The following is a 15,229-nucleotide window of genomic DNA, read 5'->3' as shown; positions in this document are numbered from 1 at the left end:
GCAGAAGTTCAAGGGTAAAAGTGTTATATTTCGGAAAGAACATTGTCTCACTCTGAAGGAATATTTCAAAATATTGATTTACAAAGTATCCTCTTTGTGAAAACTCTTTCTGCAGGGGTCAAAATAAACAAAGTGAACAATATGAACATGCTTTTAAAATTGTCTTGATTGACTGCTTTCAGAGAGCCCCCATTTGTGTCTGGAGGAATTTGAACAGCTCCTTTGCAATTTATTAGGTTCATTAAAAACTACCTGCCTCACTTAGTGAGCACCAACTGGCCATGCATGGGGCTGGGCCCTGTGTGTATATACAATATCTCTAATAAGATAGACTTCAAGTGGCAACCACTGGCTTAGGATTCCTTTTTTTCTGTATGAATTATTAAAAAGAACATGTCCAAATTTATATTTTAATTTAATTTTCAAAAATGCAAACTTTTGAAGTGAATGTATCTTATTCTGTCACATAATCTTTATTAACAAATACTCTATTAAACAAAGAGGTTACTCCTATAGTTTTCCAAATTCATGTTTGTACTTTTGTGAATACACAGCTGTCTTGTGACTAGACCAAAGTAATATTTAATGTTTGCTCTATAGTTCAATTCTAAATTCAAAATATGAACTAGCAGAAATAAACAATAAAAAAGGGACAGAGAAATTGTGTGAGCTTTAATGATTATCCTATTTACTGTATTTGCTTAAATTATTCAATACTTTAGTATCTAACATTCTATCCTCAATGAATGTTTTATTTGCTGACTTTCATGGTATATTAGAATTAGGTATAGAGAGAGATATTAACTGCTCTGAAACCAGAATAATTTGATTTGTTAAACCTGTGTCTGTTAAAATCACATAGGCTATGAAAGAGGTGGTACTAGACATGTAGGCAGGGTTTCAAACATAAAAGGTATGAATTTACAATTTTTTTCAGTCTCCACTCATGGAGGCTTCAAAATGCTTTCTTCAAATTAAGAATACCAATACTTCCAGAAGTGTGGCATTCCAGTGAACGAAGTGACACTGTTGGTAAACAATAACAACAAAGCTATTCTTTAACGGATAGAAATGCCTGTAAATTCATTATGTATTTTGTGCTTATTATTGTTAAGTTCATTTTACAATAAAGAAAATAATAAACGTATATTTGTATCCTAAATGTAGTAGTTTCTATTTTTTTCCTTTTTTTTTTTAAAGATTTTANATTATTGTTAAGTTCATTTTACAATAAAGAAAATAATAAACGTATATTTGTATCCTAAATGTAGTAGTTTCTATTTAAAAAATGAGGAAATGAAGTAGCTGTTTTCTCACAAAGAATATTTTNGAGAGAGAGAACACAAGCAGGGGGAGTGGGAGAGGAAGAAGCAGGCTCCTAGCGGAGGAGCCTGATGTGGGGCTCGATCCCATAATGCCGGGATCACGCCCTGAGCCGAAGGCAGACGCTTAACCGCTGTGCCACCCAGGTGCCCCTAAATGTAGTAGTTTCTATTTAAAAAATGAGGAAATGAAGTAGCTGTTTTCTCACAAAGAATATTTCCATCTGCTTTACAAATGAAATATGTTTTATTTGCTGATTTTGATTTTGTGCTATTTGCAAATAATGTGCTTGCTGAGCATGTACAGATTGGTGCAAGGAAATATTTCAGGATGTATCCAAATTTTAAAAGTAAAAATGGTAGTCACAGGTAATTTTTAAGAGGGAGCTTCAATTTTATACCTTAATATCAGCGGTATGGATTTTGCGGCAAGTATCTGTTTTAGAATAAAGCAATTCAACATTTCACGTAGACTCATGAATAGTTATACCCTGCTGTCCAAGTACTGCAAGTGAACTCAGTTATCAGAGACCATCTTCTCTGAGGAATGAGGCATACAGAATTGGGCAGAGGGAAAGGTTGAACTGTGATGCGATCACAGCAGAGGCCTCAGTCTATCCTAGGTCTTATGAGGAGGTCTAGAGCAGAAACAGTCGTCCTTCCTTGAGGCAAAAAGGAGAAGCCATGACAGCCCTGTATTCATCACTCATTGCTCTCTGGAAGAGTTTGAACTTGGGTGAGGCAGCACCCTCTGACCCAAGGCAATGTGTGTGTAGAATCCCAGGTGTGAGTCATGGGTTACCAGCTCTTCCAGGAGCTGGGGAAGGGGGCTGTGGAAGCACACCTCAGCATCCATTACACCTGTATTTGCATAGCCAGTAGCAAATATTATGTGGTCACATGTGCTCTGCTTTCCAACCACCTTTTTGATTCATCTCTTCAAATAGGTGAGAAGAGATGGGCTCAAATAGTTTGCCTAGGTTCCCCAAATTTTATGACTCCTCCTTGATATTTTGTATCCCTTACTAAGGAAAACCCAGTGGCAATGATTGAGAGAAGGTCTGGAGCTGCATGTATAAGTGTAAATGAAATACATATCTTGGAGGAAGAGAGGTGGGAATTTATCAATCAACTTTGTGCCTCTCATTGTGCTGGATAAAATAAATAAATAAGCTTGAGCTATCTCTTCAGCCTTTTTGGTCATTTGGAACCAGAGGGGGACTTATAAATGAGATAATTGCAGAATATGTTCCTGCTGAATTGCATTCTTTTAATTACAAGAATGGAACATTTCAGTGGAAACTATATTAACAACCAAAGTTTTCCAACTTATTTTTTCTCCATAACATTGTCAGCCCTTACCTAATATCTGATATTTTAGGCTCATACAAGGTAATGGATATATATGAACAACTTCTGCAAAGTGTCGTGTGTGACACAGATAAAAGTAATACAAAATTATTTATTAAAACTCCCTATTATTTGTGCTCATGTTAAACCGTATCATTGATTTCCATCCAGACATATTTTACTTAGAGTTTTCTAAAAACATACTGACCAAAATTTATTTTGGTTCTTTAACTTTTTATCAAAAGAAATTTTTAGTAATACTAAACTCAAGACAGATCTATTACCAAAGTTTTATGGATGCTCTCTCTAAGAAAGTTTAGACACCCACACTCAATATACTAACAGGTGGACAATAAAATACATTTATGGTGTGCTCTGGTGAATGTAGACTTGTTATTTTTTTGCTTTTATCTATGTTTGTTTTAACATCTGCCCTCTATTTTCTGACTTGTACTACTTTTTATTTTAATTGGTTTGCTGATTCAAACTTGCTGCTGTTGGCCTTGTTGTTGTTAAGGAATATTTTAAAAGGGAAGTGAAAAGAGTGGGGAAAGTACTGGTTTTGCTAATTTGGGTCCAGCTGATTTTATATCTGGAAACAGGAGAGTTAATGTGTTTTTTGTAGGGTTGATTACATCTCGTGCTGGTGGCTTCCCTTGTAAGCATTAAGTCACCCACCTTATTAGCAGACCTACTGGTCTAGTAGGGTTAGATTTGCCATCGGGAAATCATTTTTAGAAAGTTCACTTTGTGTTCAGATAACTGATTGAGGGCAGGATGATGGTTGTGTCCAGTTAACCAGAGAGTTGACTGTGAGATTTTTAAAGATTATCCCTATGGGTCTCACTCTACTTTGTTTTGAAAACAAAATGGCAGGCAAGTGAGTGGCACAGACATGAGCCTCTCTTCTCTCTTCTGTCTCTTAGAGTTCTTTTCCATGAGAAAGGAAAAAATCCCACTGTATTTTGTTTTCCTAATGCTTCTTGGATTTTCACCAGCAGGTTTTTACAGTCTGTTGCTTGCCTCTCAGATTAGAAGAATGCTGGCATATTTTAACGGTTTCCTAGGATTCAAACAGCCTTTAATTAACAGCAAATTGATGCTTTGGAATGTTACCAAAATATGGGAGACTGAACACTGAGATGGGCTTCTTTCCTTCCAGCTTCTGAGTGCGTGGGGTCCTATAATGGGGAGTGGGGAGAGGAGTGGGGGTGCTCCGTTGCAAACAGCTGGTTGCCTACTAGTGTGCAAAGGGTGTCTTTGTTGGCATAATATCCCCACTGCTTGCTCATTGGTGGCCTTCTAAATTCCACCTACTTATGACTGGGAAGAAGGTAGGTAGTCATTGAATGCTCAAAGCTGCCGGGGTGCTGAACAGTTCAGAGATTGTTTGATTTGTAGCTGGGTTCACTTGTTTTAATCCTCCAGTTGCTAGGGCAGTAAGGTATGGCTGCCTGTCTTTGTGGTTAAGTTTCTTTTCCATGCCAGGTTCATGTCATCTTGCTGCCAGAGTTTCGGATGTGGTGGAAAAGAGCAGTTCTGTAAAGTAATCGCTTAGACTCGATGCATGTTCCGAGTAGAAGTTCGTTTTCAAAGAGCGATGGGAGTTCAGCGGAGGGGTTTTCCTTTTGAATCAAGAGATCTTAGTGAAAGATTTGTTGCTGATCCAATCTAGAGCTTTAGGGCAGAAAGGAAGGATAGATTGTGGAGTATGGAATGTTTGAAATGGTAACTGTAACTTGCACAACTGTACAGTTATTATCTGAGAAGGGAAAGGGAGCAGCTTAACTAGCTCCCTCTGCCTAATGGCAGATCTGCTCATTGGCTACTTCCTAGCTGAGGCCGCTACACTCCCTGTCTTGTTTTTTCCAGTGACCCACAAAGCTGGCTTTTTGGGCTCAAAAGACACCTTGATTTTTTTTTTTTCTGTTTTGTTTTTGTTTTTAACATGCATAATCTGGCTGATTGCTCCCTTTGCTCTCCTCTCTGTAGGTGGTACATGCCAGAGCCCTGCTCTCCCAGCCCTGGTCCGTCCACCAGCCCCTCCTCTGCAACCTTCGCTGGATATCAAACCCTTTCTTCCCTTTCCTCTGGACACTGCAGCAGCAGTCAACCTCTTCCCCAATTTTAATGCGGTAAGTCCCCAGGTCACATTTGCATATGGCAGAGTGGTAAGTGCCAGGAGTACTTTGTTGTTGTTGCTATTGTTGCTTTTCTTTTTTTGAAAGAAAGGATTATTTTAGTTTTTCAAATTAATGCTCACATAAAATGTTTTGTTAGTTCTCAGAGGAGAGTTTGCTGCAGGGTCCTTTCAATACAGTATTTGAGGTCATAGGGTTCCTTTTTTATAACTGAGCCTTTGGGACTTGTTATGAACAATAAATTCATTTGGCCACAAGGTTGTAACCTTGGTGCAGAATAGAAAGAGAAGTTGACCCAATAGAAATAAGAATAGTCCTGATGTACCAGGGGTGAGTTGGTCACTACCTCTGTTTTGCTGTTATCACTTATTCCATGGATTGTCTGAAAGCCACAAGGTAGCTGGTGGTCTGGTTATGTAAAGTCCCTGGAGCCAGGCTCCTTCAAGGGAAAATGAAAAGAGATTTAATCCAGCTGGGTTGGTCTTGAGTTCATGTCTCCCGTTTAGTGTCTTTCTGGGTGATACTAATGATATTTTGTTGAAATATATCTGCATTAAAACTTAATGCATTTGTTAAAGAGAACATTAGAATTCAAGTAGATGTCTAAAAACGTAAACGTGTTTTTTCTATCTGGGTTGTACACTTTAATTTTCAAATCTGTTGCTTGTTTTCTAGTTTAATAAAGAGGACCTCAGTAATCACAATAGTGATGCATCCCATTTGCAGAGCACTTTTCCTCCTTAACTTAAAGTAACTCAGCATTCTGGTGGAAGGAGGGTTTCCTTTGTTTGTTTTACTTGTTTTGTTTTGTTTTCCCTTCCTACCCTGTCACAGTTGCTCAGGTTAAGTATTTCTTAAATTACTTTGTTTTGGAGGCTCTGTTAATGGCCTTCTCCACACAAGTTCAATTACTTACTTGCTTCTATTTTTACTCCTACCATGTCTTTGGAAGTTGACAGATTCCTCATATTCATCATCATCTCTTTTTGTTCAAGCCGTGAGAGTATTCTTATGATGAAAATAGAAATAAGGGTTGAAAAGGTTAGAAACCCGTGACTATTTTTTTCCTAATATCATCTGATTCAGATTTCAGCAGTTTGTCATAATGGAGGTCTGAGCTTATCAATGACAGGATGTGTCAACACAGCCAAAGCAAAGAGGTCACTGAATGCCCAGTGATCTAAATAATACAGATTTCTTATTGCAACATCTTGCTCCCATGATGGATTTTAAAAAATCTTCCCACAATTAGATCATTCTCTTTCAGGAGACAGAAGTGGGTCTTATTTTCTTTAAAAATACTTGGTCACGGGGACTCTGCGCGTGCCGGTGAGATGGTACAGTGATATGCTAGTCCTCGCTAAAGGGCAAGGGAGAATCAGAATGATCACTTTGCTCTTTTAGGGGTGAGGGGTTTTCTACGGGAATCTTATTCTGAAATTGATGGAGTGTAATGGAGGAGTATCAAGATCACGTTTCCAAAGTAAAGATTTCTAATCCTAGGCGTCTCAATAAGAGTAGAGAAAAAAATTGCTCAGCATCAAATTCTCGGATTTTTAAATGACCACCCTAAAGTCCCATGGGTTCCCTGTGTCTGCTGTTCTGTTAAGTGGCTTCCTGGCACAGTCTTGCTTCCCAGACACCCAGAGGTGGTCATCAAGGTGCGTCACCTGGCCTGTAAGACCACTTGGCATCCTGTCAGTTAGGCTAATGTCGGCTTTAGAGCAGCGGAAGTGAAATTCCTGGAAGGCTCCAAAAGCTGAGTTTTAAACTTTCAATTTGCCATTTGAGAAGCATTAAAAGCAAAATGATTTATTTGATGAGTATCGTTTGTCATAAAAAACAAAGATGAGTGATTTGCTGAGCTATTTGACACTCAGCAAGTCTCTTTATCCTCTTTGCTACTATTTACCCCTCTTTAAAATAAAGGGAGTGGACCTAATATTGCTTCCTTTGGGGTTTATTTCTTTCAAATATTTGAGCTTTTGTGGGCAAAGACAGCATTGTGTGATGGTCAAGCTGGACCCTGTAAGTAGACTGACTATGTTCAAATCTCCAAGTTGCTGCTTATCATCAATATGACCTTGGGTGAGTGACATAACTCCCATGTATCTCAATATCTTCATCTATAAAATGGACCTCATAGTTAACCTACTTCCTAGGCATGTGGCAATGCTTGTGTGTGTCAGATAGTACAAAACAGCACTCAACACACAGCGAGCACTATTTGAGTGAAAGCCATGCATAACCTGTAAACTCTTCTTTTTTTTGAATGTGGCAGTTCATTGACTGATAGCAAAAGTTTGACTTGCTTCTTTTTCCTCTATGATGAATTTTGACTTACGTTTGTATTTGTTCCATTTAAATAAGGGGACCCTCTGTTGCTACGCATATGATTTCCTTTCAGTGCTAGTCAGGCTGCAGCAATCCAGGATTAAGCCACTCCTTGTTTCACACTGCGCGAGAATGGTGGCAAAGCCCATAATCAGGTGGCTTTGGACTCAGAGTTAGAGTATAGAGCATTTCTCTAAATAATAGCCTGACTTCTTGATTTTGTAGCATGTGTGAATCTCAATCCATGAATTCAGGGTATATGAAGCATAATTTTTTATTGCTATAAATTAATTTTATTCTTGATTCAAAAGTCCATTTTATGGTGAAGGGAAATGCAATTTAATTCTGTTTCAGGTTGTGCTGAGGTTGTGGAATCTAACAGGCTATCCATCCAGCTCTTGGTGGGAAACTCATCTGTTCACCAAGTTGTTTATCTACAAAGACATTCATCGATGGTCAGCACCTGGTTAGCATGGATCTTTAAGCCCCCAGCTCCCAACTTTAGACACACAAACTTTGCAAGGCTGTTGGTGGTCCCTTCTGCGTAGATGTGCCAAACTGCTATTATCTCTTTGCCAAGAAAATGTTGAACCATCTGCCACCAAACAACCTTCCCGCATCTGACCTTTTTGATGCAAGTTCATGACAATCACAGACTGACTGCCTGTTATACTCCTCCATTGATGATATGTGTATGTTGTCATTGGTCTGTTGGGTGTAGGGTGGGGCAGAATGGTGAAGGAAAGAAAAATAAGAAGTAAAATCATGAAAACATAAATGGACATCCCTGATTATTATCCTTCCACAAGAGCATAAGCCACTGGGTTTGGATGTTAGTCAAGTAGAATAATGAAACATCTGTAAAAATATTCATAGTTAAAAGGAAAAGGAAAACAGGTGGCGATTCGGCTTGGATATGCTTATAAAAGAGGACATTCGATAAAAGCATTAGGATCCCTTGGTCTACTCAAAGTCACCTTTTAAAGATTAACAACAGAAACTGTTCTCTTGACTTAAGGATGTTGTATCCTGGTCGTTTCAGTAGCTTTCAGACAAGAGCAAGCTTTCCTTGAATTCCTCACGTACCCCCTACCCTGCCCCTCAATCTCTTAAGACATTGGAGTTTCAGTGCTTAAGACCATTCTGATCCCATTCTGCATCAGCATTTCTCAAAAGGAACCAATCCTGGAAGCAGGTAGATGATGTTTAGGAAGGAAATATTAGAAAGTGGTATGAGCTTGGTCCATTCAATCAATTGCTGTTAATTAAGCATCACTATGTGGCAGAAATAGTGATAACAAAAATTATATTGTGAAGTCTGCCCTGAAGTAATTCAATTTATAAAAGAAGCTGAAAAAAATATTTGTAAATATGGGTGCTTTATGAAGAAAGATGTACAGGGTAGAATGGCAGGTTGAGGACAAGAGTGGAACTCTGTGTGGTTGGCTTAGTGGGGGATTTGGTGAGAAAAATAGAAACTATTCTAGGCATGCAAACAGGAAGAACTTATAAGGATTTAGGTGCTTACAAAGCCTTTGGAGGTGTTGTGCAGGCACACAAAGGTCAGAGAAGGCTATTGTTGGCTCTCAATTTTTGTGCTTACTTTCATGGAATCAGGGAAGTTGCAGAAATACAAGATGCTCAGTAATCCCAGTTACTTTTATCCAAATCCCATGAAATGCCTCTCTTTATGGGATCCATGCCTGAATACTGCTGGCAGAGACCCGTGGGAATGTAACTCTAGGGCTTCCAGTCCTTGTGATATAAGGGAGAGAATAGAAGAGGGAAGGCAGTGCTGAATTGCCAGCAGACCTGACATGATGGCAGAATGGAAAGGTTTATGCATAATCAGAAAACCTGAGCATGCTTGCAATCATGGACAAGAGGCTAAATCTTGTAAAATGAGAATGACTAAATTTCTCTTAGGTTTGTGATCAGAGGGATAGCTGACTTTTAAAATGTTGGGAAATTGAACCTGAGAAGTGGTTTGGGTTACTTAGGACATTGTTTAGAATGGGAGCTGATCATCAAAAAATGCTTGTACTCCTTGACAATTTTCTTCTCGGGTCTCAGAGTTTCCCCTTTGTTTTTCACTTCTCTAACATATTTTCTTCATATCCGCATCATAGTTATGACAATAATAAACGTTTAAAATTTTGTTGAAAATGTACAACTGTGGGGGAATGTGTTCGTGGCAACTGACTGTTAGCCTGATCTTATGCCCCGCCCCTTCCCTGGCTATGGTTCCTGTTGGCATGAAGGTTAAATGAGTAAATTGACCTAATGCACCTGCATATGCCAGCTTCCCAGTAAATATTGAGGTCTTCCTTCTTCCAGGAGATGCACAAAAAAGAATAAGGTCACATAGAGGGCCCAAAGGCAGAAAGATGGGCAAATAAAGGAGAGTAACTATTTGCTTTCAGTCAGCCTGGGCCAATATTCTTCTTCTTTTTTTTTTTTTACATTTATTTATTTTCAGTAATCCCTACACCTAACATGGGGCTCGAACTCATGACCCCGAGATCAAGAGTTACATGCCCTTCTGACTGAGGCATTCAGTGCCCCCTATTCTTTAACATTCAAAAAAAGTAAATCAGTGTGGAAATACTGACTCTGTGTTACTCCTCTGTATGAGGTGATTTCATTAGGGGAGAGGGAGCCAAGGGGGGAGGATGAGTGGGGGAAAGAGATACTGAGAAAGATCAGATCTTAGCATCCAACTCTACTCCAAGTCCTCCTATTTCTCAAAAACAACAGCTACCCTAGACACTTGAGTGTGGTGTTAGTTTGAGTTCAGAAGAGTTATCAGTTGCAGGGAGGGGGACAAGAAGGTGAAATTTATGTGATTTATAGCAGCACTTCTCATACTTTACGGTGCATGTGAATCACTGGGGGAATCATGTTAAAATGCAGATTCTGATTTAGTTGTTCAGGTTTGGGACCTCAGATTTTGGATATCTGTGGGTATTGGGAGGGGAAGCCAGTTGAATGATTAAATACACTGGACAATTCTTACACTCCTGGAGCATATTTCTTCATTCATTCAACAAAAGTTTATTGAGGACTGACCATGTGCCAGGCCCTTCAGAATCAGCAGTAAATCTAACAGGCTAAATTTCTGTCATGGTGGAACTTACTTTCTGTAGTTTGCATAGTGGGGTGTTGGGGAAGTTTGAAGTATTGGAAGCTACAGCTGTACATCCAGCATGGTCCTTCTGTGGTTGGGTTTCATCTCAGAAATACTGTGAGCCTTGCTTGTAGGGTGACATTGTGTAGGACGTTGTCTACAGCTGCCATTTATTAAATGCTTATTATGTGCCAGGTATCTGACACTATTACCTGCCTCTCGACTGGCTAAAAGCAAAAATTTTCTTTGGAACTTTAAAGCTTTTATGTGTGTCACGGTCCCAAAATTGTTGGTGAGAAAAGCACAAGACTGAGTTTTTTATTCACTTATTCATTCAATAATTTATTCATTCTACAAACTTTTGAGTCCCACTGAATAATTCTATATATTGAGACATGGGCCTCTTGAAAAAAATAGCTCTGTATCAAAGGCATCTTTTATAAAGATAACCCAAATAAATATAATGGAGAGTGTGAGGAAGGAGATGCATTGATTTGCTTATTGGACATTTACTAAGCACTGACTATATGTCTGATACTATAGCAGACCATAGAAATACAAAAAGAAGAAGGAGGAAGAGGAAAAAGAAGAAAGAGGAGAGGAGGAGGAGAAAGAAGGAAGGGGAAGCAGAGGGGTGAGGGGGAGTTGAAAGAGGAGGAATTGTCCTTGTATCTATGGTATTGAAATAAGTTGATTAGTCACTTCTTAAAACACTCCTCTATCAGCTACTGGTAAACAGCTAGATGTTAAAACACTGCATTAGACAGTAAGCTTCAGGCAAGCAGGAACCCTATCCATATGATTTGCTTCATTTGTTGAAAAAATGGGGTGGAGAAGTTAAATCATTCTATAAAGGACTCTGTAATTAAATGCTTAAATAAAGTCCTTTGAAAGTAAATGCTCCCTGAGTTCAAGGGAAGGTGAGGTCACTTGGAGGTGGCCAAGGAAAGCTATATGGGAAAGGTTAAGGCTTAATTTGGGAACTGAGATCAGTTCCATATTTATCTTGTTTGGTAAAGTAACCATAGCACAGAGCCTGGAACATTGCAAAGAATCAACACATATTCTAGAATGAGTGAGTGGAGGAGAGATGGATGCGTGGATGGATAAACAGACAGACAGATAGACAGATGATAGGGAAAATGCATGATAGATGATAGAAGAGAAATAACCATTATAGTTGTGTAATAAGAAACATAATTGACAGAGATGTCTCAATAATTAAAAAAATCTAAGTAGTCACTGTTTTCATATATTAGATTATTTCCATCTAACCAAAGTTATTAATTTAAGCAATTATTAGGAAACATAAGCAAGCATAACATCAAACCATCCCCTTAATTTACATCAGTAATTTTTTGTTGGCTCATGGGTTTATTTACTCTCATTATATAAAAGAACAGTGATGTTAAAATCACAGTGGTTATTTATTGAATGTCCTCTAAAATCAGTATTTTATAATATTCATCAACTATTTCATGTGAATTCAGAAGGACTTTTACCATAAAATATTGGTGAGGTACTTTATGACTCTAAAAGGACAACATTATGTGTGTGTACCATATATTCTACAGCCGTAGCTTAAATATGCATTTATAATATCATAACAGGTGAAGGACAAGAATACAGAACCCTAAATAGGAAATATCAGATTCGAGTTCTTGCTGTATTCAGACATATACCCTTCCAGACCTTCATTTCCTCCATCTTTAAAATGGAAATACTACCATGTTTATGGCATACTGGTTCTCCTTTCCTTTCAAAACCTATTCTTTACTCTTGCTTTCCTCTGTGTTCTGTATTTTGTTAACTGCTCCAGCTACGGAGACGCCTCCCTCCCTCAGCCAGTGTAGGAGTTAGAGAAACAATAGTTCAGCACACTTGCACTTGTTTTTTAAAGAGATATAAATTAAATCCAGTTTGTATGTTAGTAACTGCTCTTACTAAATGTTTACAATTGCTGCTGTCACTAAAATACGTAGGCAGCCAGCTGGAAATTATGGGTAGAAAAAAAAAAAAAGACTATCTTTCTTAGTCACGACGGGTAGAGGGTGTGGAAATTTTTCAGGTGAAAAATGCCATAGTAAATATAATATTGATTGCTAAGTTCCTTGTCCTTTGAAGACAGAGGTAGCAGATTGCTAGCTAGCTCTGTGCATTAAGTGTGTCATATTTGTATAGCAAAAGCCTCTTAAGAAACATCTCCTTGTGAAGTCTTTCATTATATGTTTTCACACTGAAACAAATACATAAGCTTGTTTGCTGCACCCCATAGCTTCCTGTGAAGCCAAAAGCTGTAAAAGTCAAGCCTACTTATAAAGACTCCAAAACACAAAATGGCTTAAATATAGAATATCTCAGCTTGAAAGTAAAAGGCTAATAAACAAATGCACAACACACGAATATTTTTTCTATTTTAATACTTGCTTACTCTTTGAGGAGGTAACACATTTTCCTGGGATTCAAAATGTAAAAAGAACAGCAAAAAGTTTCCCTTACTCTTCTTCCCTTGCCACTCAGTCCTCCCTTAAGTGACTATGAGGGTGGTCAATGACTCTTCTATCTATCTTTCCAGAGACAGATGAATGTATGAGTATGTTTCTTTCATTAAAGATTGTGGCGTAATACACATCATACGCTTATTTTCCCTTATCAGTTAATCTAATCATAATGAGCTGAAACCTTGCTTTTGCAGAGAATCTATTTGACCTGTTTCCTAGTCTGAATTTCTTACTAATTGTTTGATACTGGGAAAAGAGGGGGACCCAGATAAGAGCCTGTCTAAGCTCAGAGTTTATGGGATCCAGCAGCTCTTTTGGAGATCCCTACTCCATAGTTAGATATAGACATTTTAGAAATGAAATAAACCTTTTAGAGTTAATTTGTTTCTACTCCAACTCACTTATTTTACAGATAAGCCTAGAATAATTGAGAGAATTCCAGTTTCTCGGCTAGTAAGTGGCAGACATGAGAAAAAAACTGAGACTCGTGTCTTCTGTTTCATGAGGATGCTAATCATCGAATCATAATGTTATGGATTGAGTTGTGTCCCTCCCCCCCGCCCAAATTCATAACCCATAGTGCTTTTGAATGTGATCTTATTTGGAAATAGGGTCACCGAGGATGTAATTAGTTAAGACAAGATCGTTAGAGTGAGCTCTAACCCACTATGACTGGTATTCTTATAAGGGGAAATTTGGATGCAGAGACACACATAGAGGGAAGGCGATGTGAAGAGACACATGTGAAACACCATTGGCAAGCCAAGAAGACAGGTCTAGAATAGATGCTTCCCTTAAAGCCTGAAGAAAGTTGACACCTTGATTTTGCACTTCTAGCCTCCAGAACAGTGAGGCAATACATTTCTGTTGTTTAAGCCAGAAAAGCAAATATATTGCATTTTTTGAGGCAATACATTTCTGTTGTTTAAGCCACCCAATTTGTAGTACTTTATTATGGCTAGCAAGAAGGGTTTTTAGAGCCATCTGATCTACCACCACCCCCCCACCGCCATCTCCCATCAGACTCCATACTACAGTGTTTCTGACAACTTGTAATCCAGCTTTTTATTTACTATCTGCAGTGAATGTAAATAAGTCTACCCCTGGGGGAGAGATACCCTACACCATAGGTCACCTAACCTATAGGGAAGTTTTCTTTATGGAGCTGGTTCAGGCTCCTTGGAACTCTTATAAACAAGGGAAAAATATAATGCACAATATATTGCATTTTTGTAAAAAATACGTATTGATCACGAACTGAGTGACAAGGGCTCTTAAGAAAGGCAATTTTACACCCACCTTTTAAAAAATCTAATTTAATAAGAGTCTTGTGTGTTATAGCTATTACCTGAATAACATAAGTAAGGAAACCTGTGGGCAAGAGAAAAAATAATTTGCCCCAAATCACACAAATAGTGATCATCAAATCATGTCTAGATTTAGGTTCAGTGATCCAGGTTCAGTGCAATTTCACCTATAGCAAAGCTAACTGATCTCATGCCTGAAAACAATTGTAGTTTCTTTAATCAGCTATCAGAGCTTTGGTTCTATATTAGTAAATTAAGTAATCTGTAATTCCTTAGAAGACTTAACTCCAAAACAGTAAACTATTTCTTGAATAATATTCTGGCCATGATTGGACAAGTATGGAAAAGAACATTTGGATCATAAGTGGGGGCTATATATTATGTCACCCTCAAAAGCATTTATGTTGTAGATGGGCAATCATTGTTAGGGGTATGAATAACTTTAAATAGCAATAAATTTAAAAAATATCCACTCCTACTCCAGCAACAATTCAGGCTTCATAAGACTCGAGACCAATGTATACACACATACGGGGAAAAAAAATACTAAACTTAGAATTTAAAAAGGTTTGAGTTCTATGTTTAATAGCTTCTCTATTGTGAAACTTTGAATCCAGATTTTCTCATTTGTGGAACTAGAATAATCATGTTGACCTCATATGAGTGTCTAAAGGTGTTAAAGATTAAAAGTAATATAGAGATAGTAGGTATTAAGGAAGTCTATTGAATCAAAGGTTCTGGTGTTGGGACCCTAATGAGCATTATTTATGATCTCCCCAAAGTGATTCCTTTGCCCTTTAAATGTTGAGAGTCAGTGTATGCCACCCTGTGGTCAAAATTGTTGGGAAAATCCATTTTTACAGCTCAGTATATGTGTAAAAATAACCTCAGACAATTTTTTGAGGAAAGTTGTCTCTTTACACGTCCCCCTCAACACAAAAGTGAAGAACAATGTGAATGCTATTTCTCATTACTCTTAGTCAAAGGAATGAGGACTTTTTGCCAGCAAGACAATTCGGTTTCATGACCCAGTGCTTCTCAAAGTGTGGTTCTCAGGGCTGTACTGATCCAAAAACTGTTGATGGGTCTGTGATAGGTACAGAAACAGAGAGTGAGCAGCATTTGTAAGTTTTTGTAGCACTGTAGA

The 15,229-nt window shown here is 38.1% G+C and overlaps 1 protein-coding gene across 1 annotated transcript in view; it reads left to right on the top strand.

Annotated features, from left to right (window-relative positions):
- The window catches only part of ZNF385D (zinc finger protein 385D), a 280,820-nt gene that overhangs the window by 70,838 nt on the left and 194,753 nt on the right, over positions 1 to 15,229 (top strand). Inside the window, exon 2 of the mRNA XM_034662065.1 lies at positions 4,665 to 4,807. Within this exon, the coding sequence (XP_034517956.1) occupies positions 4,665 to 4,807 (143 nt within the window). The remainder of the gene's footprint in view (positions 1 to 4,664; positions 4,808 to 15,229) is intronic.

The sequence above is a fragment of the Ailuropoda melanoleuca genome, chromosome 6 (genome assembly GCF_002007445.2).
Source record: "Ailuropoda melanoleuca isolate Jingjing chromosome 6, ASM200744v2, whole genome shotgun sequence".
Classification (NCBI taxonomy): Eukaryota; Metazoa; Chordata; class Mammalia; order Carnivora; family Ursidae; genus Ailuropoda; species Ailuropoda melanoleuca.
The sequence above is the reverse complement of the archived record's forward strand: the minus strand, read 5'-3'. Positions and strand labels throughout refer to the sequence as shown.